This window comes from Amphiura filiformis, chromosome 1 (assembly GCF_039555335.1).
Source record: "Amphiura filiformis chromosome 1, Afil_fr2py, whole genome shotgun sequence".
NCBI lineage: Eukaryota > Metazoa > Echinodermata > Ophiuroidea > Amphilepidida > Amphiuridae > Amphiura > Amphiura filiformis.
This window is the reverse complement of record NC_092628.1, coordinates 72,008,405-72,035,030: the sequence shown is the minus strand read 5'-3', so window position 1 is coordinate 72,035,030 and position 26,626 is coordinate 72,008,405. Positions and strand designations below refer to the sequence as shown.

Here is a 26,626-nt window from a genome sequence, read left to right as displayed (position 1 = left end):
AAAAGGTAATTTCTTTTAAATGAATTATAGCTTGCCCCTCTGTGTGCTTTTAGGTCCCTATGTTAGGCCCAAGCACAAGGGACATTACCCCTTGTCAATGGGCCTGGACTAGTAGTGCAGTAGTACATGTAGACACCAACACAAATTCATCGCTCTTGGTCTCTTAGCAGTAGGGATAGATTCTATTTTGGTTATAGGATTACGGAACCATGCTTGCCAAGTGCTTTATAAAATGCAAGATTACTTGACCTCTAGTAACGATAAGAAGGGGATATGGTCATATGGAATATTCACAAACCTTCCTTCCATCAGCTGCTATGTACACGCCTTGAGCTAATGGCAGACACAATTGGATTTCTACTAGTAAGTGGAAATCAAATTTAAATTTCTTTAAAGCATTCATGTTCTTTGCCATCCACAATTTGCACTAGTAATTAAAATTGAAATTTAAGCTAGATAAGGTATTCTGCCCTCAAGTTGGTGATGATAGCAAGTAAACACCCAATGATTGGATGATAATAGCACAATTTCAGACTAAACTGAAACAAAATTGAATTTATGTGCATATGGTTTCAATGTGCAGGATTCTATGAATAGAATACCGAATTTTAACCAATTATGAGTTTATGATTGTGTCTGTATGCATCCTATGTACAAATTTAATTGTGGTGTGGTACGGGGTGTGCATATCATTAAGTAGTTATCATACTTGAATTATCTGGCTGTGATTGGAAATCGAGACTCTCTAGAGAGACCTTTGAAATTTAACATGTGGTGAGCAGAATTAAAGAGAAATTTACTCATCCATGCATACATTTGACCAGAAAAGAAGCAATTTGCACTCTTGACAGGTTCGGGAATTGATGCACACACACTGCAGGAGCAGCATCGAAAAATACACATACAATAAACACACAAAATGCCAGGTCTTTCTCAGATTTTGTAGAAAGGTGCTAGGACAAGTTACAAAGTAAAACATGGAAGAAGTAAAAAAGAAAGTACATTTCTGCAGATTTTTCATGCAGATGATTTGTTCCTTCTCCAGGGCCCTGTGTTTGCCTTCTCTGTAGCTAAGCAAGGGGATGTCGATTCACTCTTTAGATTGGACAAAGGCTCTATTTTTACTGGCATGATCTTAATTGTTTTATATGCTTGAAATGTACCCATTCTTTCTTCTTCATAATTTGAGACCAATGGTGCTGGGATCACCCTCCATCTACCAATTGCAAATTTTCAACCACTCCATATCATGGTGTAATAAGGGCTGCTGCTGAGTATTTTAGAGCTCAGAGCTGTGATGTGGTTTATTCAGCATTATGTCTCATCCATGTAGATTGTCTTCTTTCAAAACACGGGGAGCCAGCATGTAACACACATCTATTAAAGCATATGTCCTGTATCAGCATGATAAATCCATGTTCTTAATATATGCCCAATTGGTTAACACCTGGTTGATCTTCAGGATAATACATTAAACATATTATTGAAAAATATTCCACATCACCCTCTAATCTCAGAGGTGCTCATTTGCTTAAATTAGAGCTGTAGGAGCAGTGATGTGGTTAACATGGCATCATCCATGTTAGACGTCTCTCAAAACACAGGGAGTCTGCTCACCTCTTTACAGTACTAAATGTTGGAGCAGGTTTCTCATTTATCAGTATGATCAATCCATGCTCTTAATCTGGCCAATCACATAACACCTGGTTGATTTCCAGGATACTCTGTATTAAAACATATTGTTGCAAACCGTTCAGTGCACAGTTTGCATTGATGATGCTGTATAATTGCTCCCCCAGCAGAAATGTTGATCTCTAATTACACCAGACAGATGTCTATGATATGGCTTGGTAGATAGACAGAGATGAACCAATGATGAGATCATAGTCAACAATATTTAGTATTGGCATCCAAAATTGATCTCTACTATTTTAAAGGCGTGTCTTAAATAGAAAATTTTGCATTCATTCAATCATGATAAGAGCAATACAAACAGAGCGCAAGAAAGGGATGATCATAGTAATTAGCATTCGATTGATGCGGTGTAGCAATGCAAAATTCTCCACAAAAGCGACGCAAATTTCAGCTTGTATAGCATTTTTTTACAATGTTAACATGCTAATATCTTAAGAACATTTCCTAAATAATGTTTTTACTAAAATTGCAATGCAATTTTTTGCAAGTGAATCAATAGCTGGTCTTAAAAACATTGAGGCAATAAGTTGTGTGATGAAAAATATATTTCTGAAGCATATGAAACGATGATTTATAAAATGGCCTTTTCAAGCCACATTAAACACAAATATATGATCCAGAGATGAAATTTTGATAGCTTTGAGAACACAGTATATTGGATTGGAATGTGTTTGGTTAAGAATACTCAGTAGCTTCTTGCCTTCACAGTTGATGAAAAAGAGGGAAATGTGCTGAGAGGCAAAAGACAGAGTTTATAAATACAGAGTGTTTGATTTGGTGTTTCAACTTTAACATTTTGCTTTCATGAGCTGATGTTGTTTTGAATGAACTGCTGCATGATGAATATATTGTGGACAGTGCATGGTTGATATGGTTGTGCAGTGAAATGAAGGGCGGCTTATATGCTTTATAAGGCTTGCAATATTGTTTGTGTTAGTTATTTTTCATCATGTATCAAGTGTGACAAAAATATGCAGCTATGTGGATATGTGCTAGTACATTGATACCATCAATTTATAATTCATTTGCTTATGTTGAGCAATGTTACACATGACAAATGTTAAAGATACTGTCGAAATGGAAAATGATATTTCAAAGTTACATATGCAAAGTGATTTGCTTTTAGCTATTTTAACTAAACTAGAAAAGGGTGAGACTCTTGATTTATTGATTTGTGAAAGTATACTGTTTGTGACAAAGGAAAAAATGGAAGAGAAGCTTGTTCACTTTCTATTATGATACGTGTATACATGAAGTTTATTGGAACTTCATTAAATGCTCTTGAATATCAAACACAGAATGGAAATGTATGATACAAAAATGAAACAAAAATGATATTCATTGTTTTCAAAGCACATGAATTGTAAACTCTCGTCAAAGACAGGTTTTGCTTGTAAACACAAAGTATTCTGAGCTTCTTGGTCCAAAAATAGTGTAGACTTTAGGGAAAACAAAGGGGTGACCAGTTACAAATTCATTGCACTTGGAGATTAGCGCCTTAGTGCAAATTCTTTTTTTGGTTTTTGGCGCTCTATAAATGTCAGTGATTGATTGATTGATTGAGATAAGGCCAATAAAAAAATTGTTTGTTTGCCCCTAAGAGACCAAAATTTGGAGGGTTGGTAGGTTGATCTCTTTTTCTTTTTTCATGGGCAATTCCACCATTTTGACATACGGAAAGTAAAATCACATCTTACAGTGTACATGTAACTGAAGCTATTGAGCACCTGATGTGGTGTTTTGATTGTATTTTTAGTTGATTGTACAGTAACATACAAGAGTGTTTCTTAGAAATTATAAGTACACTTTTGGGAGGGAAAATGTGCAACAATAATTATTATGAAATTTTATGAGTTAAAAAAAAAGCGACCCAAGATTTTCTTATTTTTTGGGTCGGTTGTGAAGGGCAAACAAATAATTTTTTTTATTGGCCTAACCTAAATGGGAGATGGTTAGTTGACATGAACACTTTCTTTGGCAAAGGAGCAGACATCTAGAGAATTGTGGGTAATGCTAATTGGGTTAGGTGTATCTGGTGGAAATGAATGTAAAGTACATGACCCAATTGAGATGAGAAATGCTTGCCGTACATTATAACATTGCTATTGGTTCTGACAAGTATAATTTGTAAAGTATTTTGGTTAATTTTGGGAAATTGGGAGTATAAGATCATTATAGATAAAATAAAAATAAGATAAAAATAAATTATTTTTAGTGCAAGATGTCAGCTGAAGTAACATGTGCAATACGGTCATTGCAAATTGCTATGTGCAATCATTACAGATAGCTGTGTGCAATAATATTGCAATGTGCAATCGCAAAAAAAAATCGCATTTCTAGCAGGTTTAGCTGTTTCGTTATCAACAAAATGTTAGTATTCAAATTTATTATATTCATAGGCAAATTATTCCTATCTTTATCCCAGGGGCCACTCAAGTATGATAGTGTGCGCATGTGTGACCAAACTTTTTGAAACACCCCTAAACGAGGTTTCATCCTACCAGCAAATTTAGCCCCTAAATAAGGTAATTTAATATAGAATTTACCCCCTAATGAGTTTTTGGCTAGTAAAAAAGAAATGTACCCTTTTTGGACTTGTAATTACAAAAATTTGAAAAGGTACCCTAAACAACTTGTTCAGTTTCAGAAAACTACCCTTATTCTTGAAAATCAGTGTTTTTTAGACCCTAAATGCGTCATGCGCATAACTTGCCTTACCTAAAACAACATCCCTTTTACTTGGTTTTTTTGGTCAAGTATGTGAGTGCCCCCGGTATCTTTATTTAACATAATGAAGAAATGCGACGGCCTATATGCTTCATGCTAGCAGGGCATAAGACAATGCAACACAAATAATGTAAGAGGATGTTTATTTTTACAGAATACTATTTTCGTCCTTACCATGTGAGTTAATATTTAGTTTTGTCTCTCTTTTTGTCTATTTACAGGTTAAAATACTTAGTAGAACATATACACCCTGCCGTTGCTGCCTATGACGCTGTCCTCTTCAGCATTGTACTTATCAACTTTCTACTTGCCACATTTGTAGATCCAGGTGTATTTCCAAGGAGTAAGTATACACAGTTTTACCTTACCTGTGCTGTATACTGTGTCATTTGCACTAGGCAAATGCCAAATTCAAATGTCATTTCATATTTGATTATGTCTGTGAGTTTACTGGGTGATAAATTGAACTGTGATGAGCCCTTGCTTTTCTTAGTCGGTCGATTTGTAGTGGTGTTCAAGAGTACAGATTAGATACTCACATTGAAAATTTATTGACAATTTCAAATCTGAAATTTTAGTGTGTGCATTTGCTTGATTATTTTAAACAGTTTATAATAAACTAGCAATAGCATTTATGAAGAAAGTTTAGAAAAGATGTTTTGCAATGTTATGGAGATTGAATTTTGTTTCGGGATTTTATGTGAAACCAAATCAAATCACTCCCAATCTGAATGAAGTTGCCTTGATATTTACATTCATGGACACACTGAATTAATGACAAGATGTAGGACTTGCTATTCAATTCCAATTTGATTTGGACGTTTGTCAAGTGCAAATATGTACCCTGTGAGCCCTGAGATCTTTTTGAATTTTGTAGTTAATGTGAAATTGTCAGTCTTACTCAAATTGAGGTATTCTATAGAGACAACCCAACTGTTTGATGAAAGTACTTACTGTAACACATGGCTGTAGTGCAGTAGCTGCTTTATTTGCCAATCTTGATGCGCACAATAATTGTCGATCTAAAGGAGCTGGTAACTGGAAGTGTCCTCCAACATCACTGGTCCAGACTCTTGGGGTTTGATATTTAAATTGAAATAAAATTTTTGCAGAGTCCCCATGTTTGAGAAATCACTAAAAATACTGCATCCTAATTTTTTCCGATACCGGTAATATATGCTGATGGCTCAGATAATACAATATTTGTAAGTGTTGAATAATTATCCTTTTTGACAAATATGTGATTGTTAAGATGGGTTGCCATGTCAATAGACAGCTACACCATGTTAAGAATCACTACTCAATGATTTGCTTGGCATTATTTACAGGTTTGATGACAATACTCCATTCTGCATGAGCATTGCATGAAGGAGTGCACTCCCACAAACAAACCCCCAACCAAGAATATCTCCCCTATAATTTACTCTTTCCGTATTCAGAAGTATGATCATTTAACTGATAAATACTTAAACATATCTCTGTTCAGTGTTTGAACTTTGTAATTTTTCCCAAGCAGTGAATTTCTTTAAAGTGAAACCCTGGCTTTGAGAAGTGTAAGGCAGCTATCACAGGTGTGGCTTATCTGCACTGACATACCCAGTATGCTAAAGAGATGCCAAATTCTATGTGTAGTGTGCATGATACACAATGCTATATGCTGCAGGACAGAAGATTTAACTGACAATTTTAAAATAGTCTTGTTTTTTTGTACGAGACAAACCTTTGCAAGGCTTTGGATAAAAAAGTGTGACTTTGAAAAATAAATATATGAAGTAAGACTTGTGGAAGAGGAAAGCTGTCCCTTTAGGCTGCACTTGTTTATACATGTATAGTACATAGTTACTGTCTACTGGAGCACTAGCTAGTCTAACTAGTAACACCTTATTATTCTGTTCCCCCATGCAGATTACGACGCAAAGGTGAAACTGCTTAACACCTAGAACCAACCCGATATACTTTTTCTTCATGGTTCACGGTGTGCAGTTGCTCCACTCTCACATTGTATAAGTTGTAGACATCTAATGTTGGAAAAAGGAAATCGGTTCTACTTGTGGGACTTCTCAACTAGAGAATATTTTCTTACCACCCACTCAATGCACATTAAACCCTAACCATGAAATGCGATCCAACTTTATGGCTCATCATGCGTAACATTTACATTTTTCCCGTGTGTTTTTACCTGTTTAGAGCTCTGCAAGACATCTGAAATTTTCAATGTTGTACTTTTGTGGTAAAGGCGAATGCTAATCAATTTTTGGCCACAGAGGTTCGGAAGTGTCAAATCAATACATAGTCTAAGACAAAGTACTTTATATTAGTTGTCCTGGTACATAATGGCTAGCTGTAAAATGTGCCTAAAATATCTGTGTATTGCAAGATTTTTTTGGCCGATCCTTCATATAATTTTGTGTAAGAAAGCCTAAGCTAATCCTAATCTTAATCCTAATCTTAATCCTAATCCTAACCCTAAATTTTGTGTATAATTATATGAAGGAGTAACCATTTGTTTGCTTTAATTCCAAATATTTTCAGTGGGGGTATGGCTATATGGCCCCTTAAAGCATTTCCCTCTGGTTTTTAATTCTTGAAAGTCCACCCACCTCTTGACTACAAAGGTGCTGTTCATATGTGCGAAATAGACTATAAGAGCAAATAATGCTAACAAACCAGTTTCAAATCTGCTTCATACCCACCAAATGGTCTAATAGTCTAGATCAAGTCAACTCTAAATGTAATGCAGTCAACTGCTTAATTGGAGTATGAAAATCTAGATCCAGAATGGGCAAAAACAAGATATTATCAGAAACAGGAACAAATATTTAATTGGCTTCATTTTGATGACAATTTCCTAGAAATTAAACCTTAAACCCCTCAATACAAGCAGTTTTACCTTACTAATTCTTTGCTTTCAGAAAGTCAAGCCTCCCAAATGTCAATTTCGATTTAACTAAGACCTCTCTGGTTGCAACCAATACTCTCTAGACACATGTGCATGTACAATAATGGACTTGATTTCTCAATCAAACCTACTGTTAAAAACTTTCCCACTCACTACAGGGACAGAATTTTGTCAGAATCAATATTTATTCTTACAACTTAAAAAATTTAAATAAAATTTGATTCTCACAAATTTTCTTTCTAGAATTTGAAAATGTGTGATCACTTTTAAGAATAGATGGTATGTGAAATGTTGGAATATGTAGAGGTTTGTAGAGTTGAGAGGAGGTGGGGAAATGGCCAATCGGGTAGAAAAATAGTTGTGAAAAGTGAGTTATTGGGTGTGTCATAAGTGGAGATGGCCTATAGGCTAAGTTCACTCAATTAGTTAACAAGACATCATGATATTGCAACCCCTGAAAAATCTTTCAAAAGGCCTTCACAGATTTTTTCTCAAGAGATGACAGAATAAGTGTCAACAAATTTCTACATCATTCCTATTTGATGTACAGTTGTTTATTTTCCTTGCTTTCCTGTTTTTCCTTCCTACAGCCAAAGGGGACGAGGACAGAGAAGATGATTTCCGAGCGCCTCTATATAAGACAGTGGAGATCCATGGCATACAGGTGCGCATGAAATGGTGCTCCACCTGCAGATTTTACCGTCCTCCCAGGTGCTCCCATTGTAGTGTGTGCAATAACTGTATTGAGGTAGGTGCATATATAAACATTTTGTATGTAAAGCTTTTATGTTATGAACATTATAACAAATATAATTGAAAGAATTTCTTTTAGTGGCATTCTGTGCAACATGACATGATCTTTGTGAAACCACTTGTGTCTGCTTGATTAGTAGTAGTCAACCTTTTGAATAAAATGTGTCGTTGCAATAATGGTATTTAAGTACGTTTACGTGACAAAAGGGAAACAGTCAGCTAGGCTAATGAAAAATGTCAGTATACCATTTTGAAGTAAGGTACTAGTTTTAATTAACTCACATTGAATTTTAAGTGTAGTACTATATGTCGCTTGTAAAGTAGGGCTTTGCCAGTTAAACTGCAATCCCATCAGGAATGTCTATCCATATATTTGTTGGTTGTTGCACTATGAAAGTGAGAAAAAGAAAGCAGGATTTGGAAATCAATATTTTTGATGTTGATCCATCGATATAAAAGAATAGATGCTGATAACAGTTAAGCATTTGAGATTTAGAAAATGCTGCCGAGTGAGCATAATGAATGTGCAGTTGTGCACAACTATGCATACTGTTTTTTGGTTCATTCCACAGACACTGAATCCTTCTCCCGCCCTCCATCCCTTCCTTAAGCAGGTTTACGTGTGCATAGCACAACATATCAGAGGTTAGTTATATATGTCAGCATTGATTTTTGAGGAGCAGGGATGGGTAGAAAGTGGAAAAGTGTCCCCAACATTTGTGTATGTATGATTATAGAACCATATTTATCAGCAGCTTATGATTAGTACTTGTGATTAATTTTCCTGAATTGAAGCAAATAACTTCTCCACTTCATTCTAAAAAGAGTTTGTCTCTGGCATTGCATACATAACAGTGTTATAAATAACATATTTACACATTTTCTATTTTCCAGAAATTTGACCACCATTGTCCATGGGTAAACAACTGTGTTGGTCGCCGTAACTACCGTTTCTTTTTCTGCTTCCTGTTATCATTGACGGTGCACATGGTGTCGGTCTTTGGATTTTCACTTGTCTATGTTTTACGCAATTTCAAGGAGGATCCATACTCCAAAGAAAACATAGCTTGGTATCCTTTTTACTATGTGTTTGCAAATAGTCAATAGAAAATGGATGGCATGTTGTTGAAATACTGAAAGCAATTATATTCTTATTTCAGCTTGATATAACATACTTACATTTATCATTGCTTCAAAATCATATCGCAAAATGTAGCTGCAAGTTATTATATATTTTTAAGTGCATTATGGAAGAAAAACAGGAATTATACTACTTATGGAGATAAGGATTTAAGCATTTTAAGTTTCATTAATAGCTTTATTCCAGCAAATGTGGATGTAAACTTGAAGTAGTAAGTTCTACTTGAGCGTAATTAGTAATTTAACATTAGGTAGATGTAACATCAATTACATGGGTGGTACCTGATTGGCTTAAGCAGACAACTCACAACTGCATGATTTGCTGTGCCATGTCATATGCTGCATGCTTACTGCTATTATCGATTAAACTACACTCGCATTAAAGTAGCATCGGATTGGTTTGATAATTTGCCATTGCTTACATATTATTCATTTAGCTGCTACTAAACATGATTAACAGTAAATCCGGTATAGTTTATCTAAGCCCTAGGCTACAATACACAACCCTATATATAGCTCATCTTATGACAAAATGGTCTTATCTTTTATATACTAGTCTTTACAATATGGTTTGGCAGCTACAATCATAACAACTAAAAGAACACAACATGCTTTCCTTTATTGTACGTAGATCAGTCGATAATATAAAATTTACTCAAAGATTAGAAATTATTACATTATGTATCATGTATGTTTGATACTTAGTATATTGTTTAAATTTTGGTGTCAATCATCAGGACAGAAGGAAGTAAAGTGTTAGGGAAAACTAGAAGAATAGCATATCAGTGCTGTAATATGGACATGTATACACAGATAAGCCACATGTGTATTTGAAAATAATATAAGAGTAATAGCTTAATAGGAGACATTTAAATTCATATGGCCCCAGATTATGTTAATAGGATCTATGCAATCATATTTCTGACTTTTTTTCTTCAAAGATGAACTTACTAGATAATGTATTTACTGAGAAGAAGATAAACATTTGTTGATGAATCAATTTTGACTTTGAATAATAATGACTTTCAACAATAAAGTAGGTAATTGGGTTACACATCCTGCACAAGAACAAATCAACACAATGGGGAATGTTTGCTCGCTACAAGGGATAACTGAATATATTTTTATAAGAAAGAGTGACGAGTTATCCAACCCAAAGTGTTAAACAATTGAACTAGACAATGTGTAAACAATATCCCGTACTGAAAAAAGCAAGGAAATGCACATATTTCTGTTAACACTACTTATAAAGTGTGCTGAGGCTTGTGGATCAACGTTCATGCGTGTAGCCATTGTGCCTGTGCGTAGAGCACTATAAATCACTGCACTTTTTTTCATTACATATAGTTAGGTCCCTGGATCTTTCAATGATTTTTTTCTTAGAATTTTTTTTTTTTTCTGGGAAGAAATTTTAAACTATAGGTTATGTGCCCTACCTGCAGCCTGGTAGCTGTTCATATCAAAGGTTTCTCTCAAACCCTTGATAAAATTTTTAAAAACGGAAGTCAGGGAAGCAAATCATAGATTAAACTAACCTATATTTGATTTTAAAGATGAAAAGATAAATACAAAAATAGAACAGCTCCCAAGAAGTTCAAAAACTGTACAAATGTTTATTATTGCCATCTGGGCTATACTGCATACAATGTAGCCCTTGACAACTTTGGAGACAGACTGTGTGACTGTGATATACAAGTTTGATACAGATTACAGGGCTATAAACGAATACAACTTCCTGTGCAAAACAAGCTCCATATTTCTGTATTAGCTGTAGACCATGGTAGTTAACAATGAATAGATCTTGTCGAAATATGAAAATTTTGTTTAAGAATACGAATCAAGTTGAATCTTCGGTAATTCACCTTAAATTGAAAAGCATAATTATCAGATTTCTCACATTCTTGTCTATTTGTGAGACAAGTTAAATCTTCGGTAATCCACCTTAAATTGAAGAGCATAATTATCAGATTTCTCACTCACTTTTCTATTTGTGAGGCAATTCAAATTTAAAATGTAAAGTGTTTTTTTTACTATAATTCTTACATTAAGATATGCAAAGCATTTCCTATTCTTTTTTAATTGAAATGAGAATACGTCCAAAATGTTGAATTTATATGTGATATCTGCTCATCAGAAAGTACATTATCAGTAAGTTTTGTCTAGTTTATCATCATATTATTTAACCAGACATTGAGTTATTACAATTCATCATTGTTCTGTTAATTATTTTGTTGTCATTTTGTTGGTTGTAGAATTTATATGAATGATGTAGTCATATAGAAAGAAGTTGTTATTTTTAGAAACACAGCCAGATTCCTTCTGTGTGAACCCTAGTGTGAGTCTGTACCTCCATGGTTAAACTCTGAGAGCAGAATCGAAGTGTGGCACCGTGGTGAGACTTTGCCTCTGATACAAGAGCTTCCCCATTCATTCCTTGTTTGAGAAAGAAAAACCAACTCCTTTTGTGCTAGTGCATTTGGATTGTGAGACAAATATTGGAATGTTGCTTACTAAGTTTCATCATGGTTATCCCTGGCAGTTTGAATATCGGGTCTGAATGGCGAATCCAGCCAATTTGAATCAACGGAGGGTCCTTTAGTTAACTTTTTGTGTTCCTTGCTTATATTCTATCAATGTGACATTGGAGTCCAGCCCTTACACATATAAACACAGAAAGAATCTGGCTGTTTAGTTAACCCCTCTGGAATGCATGAAGTAATCAAGTTAATGTGGTTAAGGGATATTAATTAGTTCCACATGGGTGCAAGCAAACCAGTTGCTAACCTGTTAGTAGATCTTACCTGCTTGAGCATCTTGAATCCTGACACACATTGTCAAACAGAAGGGAAGCAATTATCAGTACAGTCACAATCATTATTGAATTTTTAAAAATCAGCGAGTATCATTACAAGATCAGTTTTGGTGTGGTTCAAATTATAAAAAGGTTAATTAAATGATATTTGCTGTAAGATAATGTTTGGAATTTTCAAAATTGGTAAAATTATAAACAAACAAAACAAATGCATTTTGGCCATTGTGTGAAAAAAAATGCACATGGAAAGTTGTATTTTCAGTCTGTTCTATTCTAAAGGGTATAGAACTTTGATTCAGAATTCTATAGCAGAACATCACACTAGCTTTGGTTGTTGCGATATCATTCCTGGATTTAGCTTGGGAAGATCAGTGCAACACTTTCATGTGGTGACTGTTATGCAAAGGTCTTTTGGAACTTTCAAAATTCAAATTGGGAAGTTTGTGGGAAGACTTTTTACTCTTTCATATCAGGGGTTCTAATAAAGGATAGACAGCTATCCTCATCCTGGTAAATCTGGGGACACTGGTTTTTGGGAGATTCCTTATGTTAGTCATCCCATGTCACAGCCAGCCAACCAACCAAACCAGCTTCAATCCTCTCAATCCGTCAGACATGTTTGCTTGTTGACTTAACCATTGCATCTTTAATCTCTCAGTATCGTGGCCATGTGTGTGTGTGGTCTCACCTTTCTTCCCGTCCATCGGGCTCACAGGCTTTCACATCTCACTAGCAACCCGTGGCAGGACTACGTATGAACAGGTAATACATCATTTCATTTACATAACACTCAAACATTGATCAAGTCATACATACAGGTACTGACTTTGACATGATATTTGTTATCATTATTTCATGATATTGACATCGATGACATTGATGTAAGGTGTACCCTCTTGCTTATGACCTCTGGCAACTCATGCATATTCATAAAAAAAAAAAACAACATTTTATCGGTGAGGTTTAGTATGTTTCTTGGCTAAGTGTGGAATTGTTTTGTTTCCTGAAATTTGCAGGTTAGGGACTGATATCACAGAGACTTCAGTGTACAGGGGTGTGATTCTTCAGGATTTGTCCTGATGTCAGGATTTTTTGTGGCCAAAATGTACGCAATTTTATTTATTTTCAGCCGTTTTAGTGTATTTTAGCCCAATTTAATGTTGTTTTACAGGATTTTTTTTACTATTTTCAGAATATTTCACAAGCTTTGAATCACACCCCAGAGCACAGTATAAGTGCCCACACAAATACCACAGATTGTGTAATGATGAACTTTGTTACTGTGGTTAGGCATTTAGGATGTGTTATGGGTTCATGTGAAATTAGGCCTGGTTAAACAATGCATTCCACATTATGGTCACATGAAAAGAATGAAGTACAAAGGAAACTAAACTTGTGCACTATAGAAAGATATTTTATATGTGCAAACCAGTAAAATGGCTAGACACTTGACAAAAAGATCATCCTCGGAACCAATGATAGCTGTCACTAAAACTAGATTTTATATCTGAAAGCAAACTGCATATGAAATCATGGATTCTGATTTATTCTAATAAGTTGTACATAAACAAAATGTCCGAAAACTGTCAGTCACCACTTCAAAGTCATTTCAAACAAAACATACAGGGTTGTCATCAAGCAGTTCAGGTATCAGTTACTTTTTCTTATGGAAAAAACAATCTTCTGAGTTTTGAGTTTTGAGTTATTGCTACCAACATAGAATCATTCACATTCACATTCATAATGTCAAGACTCAAATTAAGATTGTAGCAGCTAGAATGTCACATCATGAGACAAAGTACACAGGTGGTTTAACTGCTTGTCTGGTATGGGTGCTTTTTCCAAGACAGTACAAAATAAGTTACTTGATAACCTTGTTGTGCTTGATAGCCTCGAGTTGTGCTTTTAGCCACAAGTTGTGCAAAAAAAAGAAGAAAAAAATACAACCTTGGTTGGTATACATATAACACGTACTGACTACATACAAGGTGGGGGATGAGCATCCGTCCACGCTTTGCATGTTCCATGCTTTCTTATATCCTGATATGAATTACATAACTAACGGTGCATGTTTTGTGGTTATTCTGTTGGAATGAAGGTAAATGACTAGTGTTTGTTTGTAGTGTGCATGCCACTGTAACATTTTGAGTATTTTTAATTGCAGTTTATAATTATGCTTTTATTCTACCAGGTCATCTTTATTTTATTTTGAAAATGTTTCTTTAATTTTTCAAGGAATAGATTAATTATATTTTAATTTCAGCTCGTAATACATTTATGTAACTAACTTAAACAAAATATCACATGAATATGGTCATGCTTATTTCTGCTAATATTTACAATTATTATTATTATTATTATTATTATTTGTTTCTTTTATATTGGCAAATACTTCTCTACACTGGTCTTCGTTTTCAATATATCTGTTATTAATGAACACAAATGACTTCAATTGTATTAATACAGGGACGTGTAAGTGTTCTGTACAAATAGTTTATCTGTGTGTGCATTCAATTGATCAGTGAGCACATCTCGAAATTTTCAGGGGCAGCATTTTAGGTTGACAGTTCCTGTGTGGTGGTGGTGGGGGGGGGGGGGCATGATCAGAAGGGGAAACAAGCACCAAAGAGTCTACCCTGCAGGTCATTTGTTAAACAATTTCGAAATTATGCCTTTTGGAGTGGTTTGACTTTTAAATATGAAGAAAAGTTGTGCCAAAATTCAAATTTCTCATCACTTCAAGTAAAAATGACAAAAGGTTTGCATTTTTTATTTATTGCAGGGAGTAGGAAACTAAGGGTAACCATTATAAACATGCAACAACATCTATAGAGACAGGCAAATCTGTGCATATATCTCCTTAAGGTGGTACTATACCCCTGATAAATTTTGTGACTATTTTTTGCATTTTTCTCAAAAATAACTACACACTGGTAACAAAAGTTATGTATACTATTAGGCAAGGAATCCAGTTACTACACTGGGATTGCATTGACTCAAGACAAGCGATACATTATTTATGATAAGAAAAGAGATACCGCTAGAATGTACCTCATTTCTCAACATATATAATGAACCACTTGTCTTGAATCACTGAAATTTCAGTGAAGTAATTGGATTCCTTGCCTCTATAATATGTAACTTTTGTTACCAGTGTGTAGTTATTTTTTGAGAAAAATGCAAAATTAGTCACAAAATTTATCAGGGGATGTAGTACCCCCTTAAGTGTACAATTATTCTCACCCCGTTCAGTCAGTATCATATGATTATGAATACAATATAAGTCTCTGCATTAGTATAGAAGTGCAAATACAGTGTTCCATCTTTTCCTTTTGACAGTTCTTTAATATTTTCTCGGATGCATATTTGTTTCCACAAAAGCATTATGAATTTTGAAATGCAAACAATACAACACAAAGCTGCCTATCCAAATATTTGAATAGTCATGATTAAGTTTTCATTTTTCTCGGTAGTTTTAGTAGGTAAATTTCATTTCTTTTCTTTAACATGTAATTATTAATTTATCATAATAACCCAGATAGGTTAACATGTCTTGTGATAATGCGATTGATTTAGGAAATTGGAGTATATTTAAATTAAAATAGCAGAGTATCATGTTTGTTGTAGCTAAAAGTTACATGATATGTACCACCATGTGCCACAATATAGATTATGTAGTAGAAATAACACTAGCTGGTATCACATTTATTCATTTAGTCAAATTGAGTGTATATTTCCATCAAATTAATGGAAATAACTCATCACTAATTTGCCTCACTTATACACTACTTTTAATACCTTTCAGTATGTTTTTGTTTTAAAAAGGTGACGGTTTAATTTTACAGAATGTTTGTGTTTGAAAATAGATCGAAAGAAAATTAAGCATTATTGCCTTTTCAGGAAGTATACAACTGATTATTCTTGGACCTAATTTTAAACAAAAAATAGTTTCTACGCTATTGTTTTTTAATTCCTTGATCTTTTTTCCTGCATCCCAACAGTTACTAACTAAAATAAAAGCATGATATATTTTCTTCTTACGGTATAAATTCACTGATACAATTTATTTCATTGAAGACCAGTGAGTAGTATCAGGCAAGAAGCATGAAATGGGCTATTCCACTTGAAATGCACACTCCCCCTGTGGAAGATTTTGAAAAAATCTTCCACAGGGGGAGTATGATTTTCAAATGAAATGAACACATTGGCAACTCCATTTGAATTTCATACACCCTCTGAGAAAGATTCAACCTGAATCTTCCACAGAGGGAGGGTGAGTTACAAATGGAGCTGCATATGTGTTCATTTCATTTGAAAATCATACTCCCCCTGTGGAAGATATTTCCAAAATCTTCCACAGGGGAGTGTGGATTTTCAATGGAATAGCCCAATTTAAGAGAAATGTCCCCAGAAAGAGCTTGAGTAGGATGATGTATGTTGTGCTGCTACTGCTGCATACTTTTCATTTCAAAATGTCTTGTTTGTGACCCTTAACTATTGGCCAAAAGTTATGTTATTCTTGGTGTGGACTTCTTGACATTTATTCCGGTTATTGTGCTCAGTGTATTTCACACTTTACTGGTCGCACGAGGTAGAACTACAAATGAACAGGTAAGAGGTCAGAGGTCATGAAGCAAGAGTTGAAAGTTCATGGGTTATAATAAAGAGTAAGGTCAGAGGATGTGGCCAAATCAGGTTTTTTTTCTGACACATCTCAGAAATTGTGAGTATCACAGTTATGTTTATGTTTGTCATGTCAAATAGGTGATAATCTGTCTCAATGTTTTTATTTTCTAATTTTCATTGAGCTACTAAAATTAAACTCAAGGAATTTTATTGTATACAAAATAGTTCAAACTAGAGCGATAACCGCACCATAGCTGAACCATGTGGCTTCGGCAGTAGGCCTATATTGTGGTAAGCCTATACCTACAATTGAAGCATTTTGAAAACTTGACCTTTGACCCATTTATTTCCCCTTAATGACCTGAAATGAATTTTAAAATATTTGCAACATGTTTAGAACGTCATAAGAATCATTGCGTTTAAATTTCAGCTCAATCCGAGCATTTTGAAAAACTTGACCTTTGACCCCTTTATGACCCCTTAATGACCATAAATGAATTTTAAAATATTTGCAACATGTTTAGAATGTCATAAGGATCATTGCGTTTAAATTTCAGCTCAATTGGAGCTTTTTGAACAACTTGACCTTTGACCCCTTTAGGACCCCTTAATGACCTTAAATAAATTTTAAAATGTTTTAAACATGTTTAGAATGTCATAAGGACCATTGCATTTAAATTTAAGCTCAATCGGAGCATTTTTGGTTAAAATGACCTTTTTTGACCCCTGACCCCTGTATGACCTCTGACGTTTGGAAATATTTGTATTATATTCTTTATGTTTTTCTCTTTCATATGACACCACTCATGGGGTCATACCTTTGTGGCATTTAGAGATATGTCCATTTCAGACCAAATGGTTAGTTAGGGACCTAGTAACTTAGTAACCTAGTAACATACACAGTTATAGGCTGATACCATTTCATGGTTCAGCAAAAAGATAATTGTAATTCCAGCTAAATACTGTATGCGCGGTGGTTTTATTTTCACGCATTTACAAAAATGGACATCCAGGCGCAAAAAAATAACAACACATAAAAATGGTTTTTTTATAAAGTTACTTAACACTAACATAAATTAGATAGATTCCCCTAACCATTGTGCAAATCATGTTAAATTTGCCTTATTTTCAGAAGGAGGAAATGAAAATTGCTTTGATTTTGCTGAAAAATGGTTGTTTGATGAGAAATCAGAAAAAGAATAGTTTGTGCTATGTATGATGTTTTGCTACAGGTACCTCAGTAATACAACGAAATAGGACAATACCCATCAAATTCTATTGAGACCCTTTGACTGTGACAATTGTTATGTTACCTGGATAAGAAAGCACTAGATTGGCCAACTATTCTTTTTCTGATTGCTTGCAATAAGACCAATAATTTGAGGTAATTTTCAGCAAAATCAAAGAAATTTTAATTTTTGTCCTCTGTGTGGCTAAGAGACATATGTCACAGTGGTACTTTTTTGCCTATAACTCGATAACCATACATCATAGATTGGTCAACATATAGGCTACTTCTTCTGAATCCGTATGTCCAGAGGATCACAATGGTTTGGGTTTAGAACAAGTTTGAGTAATTTTAAACATGAGCCTATGTGCAAAGTTTTTTCCACTAAATGGAGGCGCTGTTAAAATGCATTCACAGCCTAGATTAATCAGCACCACAAGTACTATTACTCTGAAAATATGACAACTTTAACATGATTTGCACGAATGTAGTGCATATGAACTGAAATATCTGAAACTAAAATTGTCTTGTGGCTGACAAGGGGAAAATCTTTACAAAAGATCTTTAAAGAAATAAGTGCATCATGACTAGCATATTGACTGTCTAAGTAGCCCCATTTTCAATGCAGCATCTGCACAACTTAATTCCTTAAAATACATGAATATCTAAATAAAATTACCATCTTAACTTTCTGGGTTAGGATTAGGGCTATAATGATTTAGACGTCAGATGCAAATTCCCAATTTTGACTTGCATTTTGTCATTTTAATAAGCACCCAAAAAGTGACCGAATTAAGTGCCCGGGTGCTAAGTGGTTGAAGACAGTAATTTCTTTCATAACTGATGTAAACAAAACAACACAACAACAAAAGCTTGCTACTCAAAATTAGCTATACCATGACGTGGTGTCAAGTAGCACATCTTGGATTCGTCCTGCGATACCATTTTGAAGCATAGCTTAATCACTAGTCATACAGTGTGACATTTGACTAATCCTACTCTATGACACTGATTGGATGCTATAGTGATTTATTACACACATGTGTTGTGACAACAGAAATGTAAAGGATTTTTCATTATGTTTCTGAAAACTATGACCTAGTTACATATTAACAAATTCTTTGAGTAATCAGTCCTACCTTGTTAAACCATTTATCATGTTTGGCATATGTATAAATTTACATTATCAGAATTCGGAAGGGTAAAACAGAAGAAAAGAGAGACTACTTGTCTAATGTGATGAGTATTAAATGTCAAGTTAGAAAAGGAAGGAGTTTTTTCTCGTTATTGGTGACAGTTATCTGACAGTGGCTTTCATCTGCCTTTAACAGACAGCTTATTACACTTAATGGCCTCACTGTGACCTCCTTTGTAGGAAAAGCATATATGCGAAATTATCATGTTTAATTTTATGCAGAAATGTTGCTAAAAGGCTCTTAGCAGTATGACTAAAATGAGTGTATGATTTTGTGTATGCATTGCAGATTCAGTGCAAACATCATTGCTTATATTTTCAACAGTAAAACATAGCCTAGTGTGAAAATTACAGAATTATTGTTGCCATGAAAATATTTGTGTTGCAAAATATTGTATTGATGATATTTTATATCTAGACCAATACAAGATACACAAACAACTCTTTGAAATGTGTCTGTTGCGTTGGACATGTATGTATTGAAATGTTGTCTCCAATGCAGACGCATATTTATGCTTCACTGCTACATGTACGTAGCATTTAACAAATTTCCTGGGATGTTGTCATGGTTTGATGGATGCAAATTTTATAAGAAAAAATCTTTCTGCCATTGGTAATCATTATGTGAAGAACTTACTAAAATTGCTTAAATTGTATGTCCCGTGTCTCATAAATACTGAGATACTAGGTGATGCTTATGAAATCATAATAAGAAGTCTGCTATAAATTTTTATTGGCCAAATTATCATCATTTGTTACAAATCTGGTCTGACCATTGATAGTGAAAGTAGATGAAATTTATCATGGAATCAGTTTTGCCATAAGGATTCTGATATGGATATATGTAGCAGTCATCATGGGATTGGTTCATAAATTGCAGTAGGATGATAATATCTCTCCTAGTTAGATGACACCGGCCTTATTGCATTAAATAACCTGTGATACTTATTATATGGACAGTGGGATATAATACATTATTGTATTCATAGTCCTGGAAGTGCACTTCCTGGCCGGGGACATTATATCTCGCAAAGACGTAAAGAAATCTAAAACTCAACCCAGTGGGAAGATGAGTTTGAGATGTTAATAAAAGAAGCAAGAGAAATGGGCTCTCAAATTGAAATTATCATTGGAAAGATGCATTATGATGACGTTATCACGAGAGAGAGAGATGATATGTTGTGCTGGCTATATGTCTCAAAGATAATGCAGATGTTTTATGTGATATTGTTATTATGTTATATAAATGCACATTTAATTGGAATTAAATATAATTCTTAAACCGCCCTGATGTATTTGTGAGCATTTATAGTGCATATAATTTTGTTTTCCTTGTCAAAATTTTCTGGATATTTTGACTGGTAATTATATGATTGCAAAGAAGCTGTAACACATAAATAATTTCAAATTGTCTGGTGGTTTTGGATATGAAGCCATTAATAGCCAAGACAGGCCCAAAATGTAAACATCGATCATCGCTTATCTATCCATTATCATCATCCCTGTTTTAAGAAATATTGGAACATATGGTTATAACATCAACAAAGTGAAAGGTTGTTCGTCAGTCGTCAGGCAAACTCTACGAAAAAAAATATGGGTCAACATTGTGATAGAAATATGTTTTCATATGATGTTGTCAATACAAAATGTTAAATGTAGGAGAAGTAATCAACAGTATTATTTTTATTAATAATATTATCGTTACTATTGTTATTGTTTTTTCCCTATTATTCAGGTGACAGGCAAGTTTCGAAGTGGACACAATCCATTTGATAAAGGCTGTTGGATTAATTGTATGCAGGTGTTCTGTGGACCACAACCATCAAGGTAATGAAATAAACACACACGTATACAAACACACCCCTGTCAAACAACTGTTATACACAGTTGTAGCATATTTGCCCGCAAGCAGATAATATCCCAGTTACTTAAAATATTAAATGAGCAGACAAGTTTTGTTATTAAATGTAATGTGATTTCTACTATAGTATTTGATGCAAGCAGCTGTTTTGGGTAATCCAACTTAAAGCTACTCTAATCCTTGATAGTGTGTCCTTATGATGTTAGCCACCAATCAAGGGAGTGTTCTGTGCAACATGAATGCAGGCACTGTGCATTCATATAGATGAGAAATATACAAGTGCCTTAGGAACATGAAACAGACCAACATGGAACAGAAAGTGTGTATATGTAGGGGTGTCTGTGTGCATGAGGTGCATAGTATGTGTGGGGTGTGTCCAGAGGATGATTTAAGCACTTCCCAGCAAGTCTTGCGGTTAGCATAGCTGTGTGAGTGAACATGACACCACTGCCCGCCCACTGCATACAAACGTGCATGGTTAAATTTGAATTTGGACAGATATATTTACAATAAAAACACCTTTAAAAAGTTGGTCGATTTCACATTTTATGTTATCTACAGAAGGTGTGATTTATCCTTCATGCATACATCACTTTAGATCTGAAATCGACCAAGTAATAATGATACACGGGCAATTCTAAAACAACATCTTTTGCACAGAGTTCAATGGGATTTGAAAAGTAAAGTGGCAGGTGAAACTCTAGTGATAACGCTTTTACAGTGCATGATGGGGCTTCCTTAAATCATCCTCTGGGGTGTGTCTATGTTCACAGTAGACTTCAGGTCCACATTTCATGAGCTTAAGTGGACGTTAGTTACAAGACCTATAAATTCCAGTGGGTGCTACCTTTAGAAATAATTTAGCTTATTAGCCCCCTATTATAGGTTTAATGTCAGGTCCACAGCGTGGCAACTAATTGTCAGATTTGTGTGTAAAAGTCCCTGCCACTGTCTACAATGTAACAAAATCAGATGCATGTTTTGTTTATTCTTGCAAAAGCCATATTCTTTTACATCCAGAAATCACATAAAATCCCCCCAAATGTAACAAATTAACATTTTTATTATAAGAAAGAAGACAGATTTTTTAAAAGTAATTCTCACTTAAAAATTAGCAAAAACAAAAATGTAATTTTGCACTTCTGATCAGATAAAATGTAGCATGCCAATAGTGGGTTGTCGCCATGTACAACCCACTATACATATGTTCACCTAGAGACAGCAAGAATTAAGGGTCATATGTGGCTCTACTGTGCCGCTGGGCTTTGAGTTACGCTTTTTGAATATCATATTTTTGCTGAACCATGAAATGGTATCAGCCTATAAGAGTGAATGTTACTAGCTTACTTACTAGCTTACTTACTAGCTTACTTACTAGCTTACTTACTAAGTTACTAGCTTACTGACTAACCATTTGGTCTGAAATGGACATATCTCTAAATGCCACGAAGGTATGACCCCATGAGTGGTGTCATATGAAAGAGGAAAACATAAAGAATATAATAAAAATATTTCCAAACGTCCGGAGGTCATCCAGGGGTCACAGGGGTCAAAAAGGTCATTTTAACTGAAAATGCTCCGATTGAGCTTAAATTTAAATGCAATGATCCTTATGACATTCTAAACATGTTTAAAACATTTAAAAATTTATTTAAGGCCATTAAGGGGTCATAAAGGGGTCAAAGGTCAAGGTTGTCAAAATGCTCCAATTGAGCTGAAATTTAAATGCAATGATCCTTATGACATTGTAAACATTTAAAAAATATTTTAAAATTCATTTAAGGTCATTAAGGGGTCAAAGGTCAAGTTTTCCAAAATGGTCCGATTGAGCTGAAATTTAAACGCAATGATCCTTATGACATTCTAAACATGTTTAAAATATTTTTAAATTCATTTAAGGTCATTAAGGGGCAATAAAGGGGTCAAATGTCAAGTTTTCAAAATGCTTCAATTGAGCTGAAATTTAAATGCAATGATGACAGTGGTATAGGCCTACCATAATATACTGCCGAAGCCACATGGTTCAGCTATGGTGCGGTTATCGCTCTAGTTAATGTAACCCTCGGGTTTTATTGTCCTAAGTGTATTTTATTTGCTTCTGTACCTTTCAAACTGTCACTTTTATCCTTATCAAGGATATTTTTTCCATTTCATTTTCTGACACTAGGATAATGTCACAGAATTCGCTGCTTTCATTATCTGACATCCACATTTAAAATGATTTCTTTTAAAAAAGATTAAATAGATTTTACTCAAAGGAATCACTTTTATAGTGCAGTGTATGGTAGAACAGAAGATAGAAATAATTTATGGAATATGAAATTTACAATTGAAAACACCTGTGCAATTATGTAATTTTGTAAAGCTTTTTTTATAAATATTATATGTTTCATTAGAATCCACGTAATAACTATTATGACATAAAAGTGACACAACTTGTACTCTAGCTGCTCATTCTAAAAAGATTGTTACAATTTTTGGCAGAACTAGAACTTTAATGTGCCAAAAATCAGTGGTTATTATTAGCACTAAAGGAAATCACATCATCTTCTAACTCTGGGGTTACGCCTTCTATACTTAGATCATTTCTAAAGAAGCAGACCTTTTGACATTATGAATTGATAATGATAGAGTTAAACACAAATTTAACTCTCACAGTACATGCAATGTGCATATAATGTTTGTATTCACAAATCAATATGCAATGTGCAATGTATGAGCAATTGCCTACGCATGTATGTACTAACTATCAGTATAGTTTTGGCACATACTTCAGCCGTGATTCAAAGACATTTTTTTCATGTGCAATTTATTGGCTTATTATGCAGCTAGTAGCATGACTGTTAATCCAATGCGTGAAATATTGTTCGTTGTGAAATTAAGTAAATGTTATGAGATAGATGAATCGTACTTATTTCACAGTATCTTTTATAATTTGGTTGCATACAAGTCAGCATTTCCCAGCAACTGGGTGTATCATAATAAAGATGACACTTGACTTACAGCCCGCATAGCCTTTGGGTGAAAGGGATATTCTGATCTTGCGATATAATTTGTTTAAATTTTTTGTTGTATTATTATTATTTAATTTTGAGCTAAGAAATATTAGTTTTAAAGTACACTTATTTTGGATTTTAAAATGTTCAATATATGCAACATTGTGTACCCACACATAGTTCCTTACTGGCTCAGAATTGCACATAATGGTGTGAAAATTCATACAGCACAGAAATATCCATTACGTTGTATACGAGGAGGATGTTATGGTCTAGGGAGAGGTGTTGCATATGTATGGTAACCAATTATGAAGAGGATATTGTACATTTGAGGTTTCCTGCTTTTATCATATGTATGTGAATAGAAATTGTAGATAAACATGCAGTTAGTTCCCTACTTGAGACATGGAATACAGACGCTATAGTATGTAGACTGACTGTCAAGTATTGTATTTGACCGTATTAGAAGGGGTTGCTTTATAATGGCTATTGAAAGGATAGTTGAACTGGACATTTTTTACAAAAACCATGTATCTAGAAGATATAAATAATACCCCTTAATGTCATTGCCATTGCAACTCTATGGAGCGATGATTGTGCTGTGATTCAGCTATCCTTTGTTATTCTCTTTTTTCATGCTAGATGTAGTAAAATGGGGTGCTTTTGTACATTTATATTTATTTTCCTTAAACTGATGCACATCATAATTGTTCTTAGGGGTCCTAAGTAGGGAGGGCAAATCAGGTAGAATACTAAATTAAAGAAGTAGTATCCATGCTGCTAAAGAAGTAGTATTTTAACAGAGGCACTTGTAGGCACTAATAGGTTGAATATTCTGTCAAGATATGACACTGGTCCAACAGCATATAAAAATATTAAATTTATATTTGCTACAAAAGCAGAGATATACACTTGTTTGCCAACTTTCTTTTAAAGTGCTATGACCTTTTGATTGAAGCAACATGTTGCTGCAAACATTCAGCTAGGATCAAATTAGATGAAGACCACCAATTTGAATTTGAACTAAATTATAGTATCTACATTTTGTTTTTGGAAGCATTTTTTGCAGCACTAACTGGAATATTGTCAATTTTACATGTTAATAAATTTGGAATTGCTGCAGTATTGTTCATATTAGAGCAAATCATGATGTAAGACAGTCTATGTTAATGCCTTATTAATGTAATGTTAACCAATTATTTTATCGTTTTTGACAGATATATCGGCTATAGAAACAGAACCATCACATTAGCAGCTCTGTACATGCCAACCAATCATACAGAAAACAACATGGTATCACAAAGTCAAGTACATGTAGACATGACGGATGGAACAACTAAGGTTGTATCACATCCCAATAGCAACTCCAAGGTGAGTGTACAGGTGGATTTGTATCTTTGTTCTGTTTAGCTGTTTATATTATGCAAAAAGAAATCATACTGAGAAAGACAAGACCATGTAGAAATGAAAGATGAAACTCTACTTCCTGTCAAAAAAAACTGAATGTTGTCACCACTCTATACATGTCTATTCATATAAGTTACATAGACTTTGTAACAAGACGTACAGCATTTATGCTCTACTGACCTGTACTGACACTTCGCATTTTGATTTATTTTGAGACAGTAACATAAGACAATAGGGGCCCTGTTGAAGTGGAATGTCTTGTTTCAAATGGGCTCATTATATCTAATTAAAGTATGGCATGCTTTCATCTGTCACATTTTTTTTTTGACAGGGAGTATACAAAAGAGTCACATAGCAATAGTAACTTGATCATGAATAATGCAAGTGGATCTTTATCAGTATGAAAGAAACAGAAAATTTTGAATTTATATGGTCAAAATGCTACCATGACCACGAGTAAATCCCCTCAGTTGCGTTTGATGGTTAATGCATGACAGTCATATACATAGGTAGCTTCAAAATAAATTGCGTGCCTCAAGGTCGGATTATTGATCTCAGTGCTTACTGATCAGAACCTCTTGACAAGAAACTTGTTGGATGTAGTCAATGTTATGTGATTCTAGGTTGAGCAGTGACATACCTACTTAATGACATCAGTTTTGTATATCTCTCATGCTTAAAGGGGCATTTCATGATCAACAGCCTAATCCTTCACTTTTCTAAAAGGTTGAGATTTTTATACAATTGGAAACTGCTCTGGCCAAATAATATTTGTGTTCAAAAACATACTTGCAGATTCTGTTAATAGAATGAAATATACAACACAGTGGCTTATGGAGCCTATGTGATGCACATCATGCATGACTTGCAAATGCAAAATCACAAGCTTTTTTTTGTTTGTGGATATCTACTGAAATAAATATACCATAGAAGGAGGATGCTAGAATCACAAAATGTTCTTTTGATACTCACAATCATTATCATGATTATATCATAGTTGGGATCATTATTGACTTGGGATCATGTTGGTGTAACCAGTGCTGGACAACACATCAGTATCACTTTCCAAAAACATCAACTATTATATACATATACGAGACACTGACCCATTACATTTTTCTTTCACATTATCAATGTATGGCAAATTATGCCTTTGTTGATATAAGTCATAGTTGTAGACAATGGTAATCTGAGACGTACCTCATTTCTTCCAGTCCAATCATTTCACTTGAAACATGCATTGCATAATTATGTAGGGTATGTTATGGGAAGAAATCCACCACACTC

The 26,626-nt window shown here is 34.3% G+C and overlaps 1 protein-coding gene across 2 annotated transcripts in view; it reads left to right on the top strand.

Moving 5' to 3' along the window:
* LOC140152754 (uncharacterized) overlaps positions 1-26,626 on the top strand; it is a 70,232-nt gene that overhangs the window by 29,316 nt on the left and 14,290 nt on the right. For both annotated transcript variants that reach the window (XM_072175240.1, XM_072175248.1), the window contains exons 2-7: positions 4,644-4,765; positions 7,912-8,069; positions 8,969-9,144; positions 16,535-16,637; positions 20,811-20,902; positions 25,150-25,303. In XM_072175240.1, the coding sequence (XP_072031341.1) occupies positions 4,644-4,765; positions 7,912-8,069; positions 8,969-9,144; positions 16,535-16,637; positions 20,811-20,902; positions 25,150-25,303 (805 nt within the window). The remainder of the gene's footprint in view (positions 1-4,643; positions 4,766-7,911; positions 8,070-8,968; positions 9,145-16,534; positions 16,638-20,810; positions 20,903-25,149; positions 25,304-26,626) is intronic.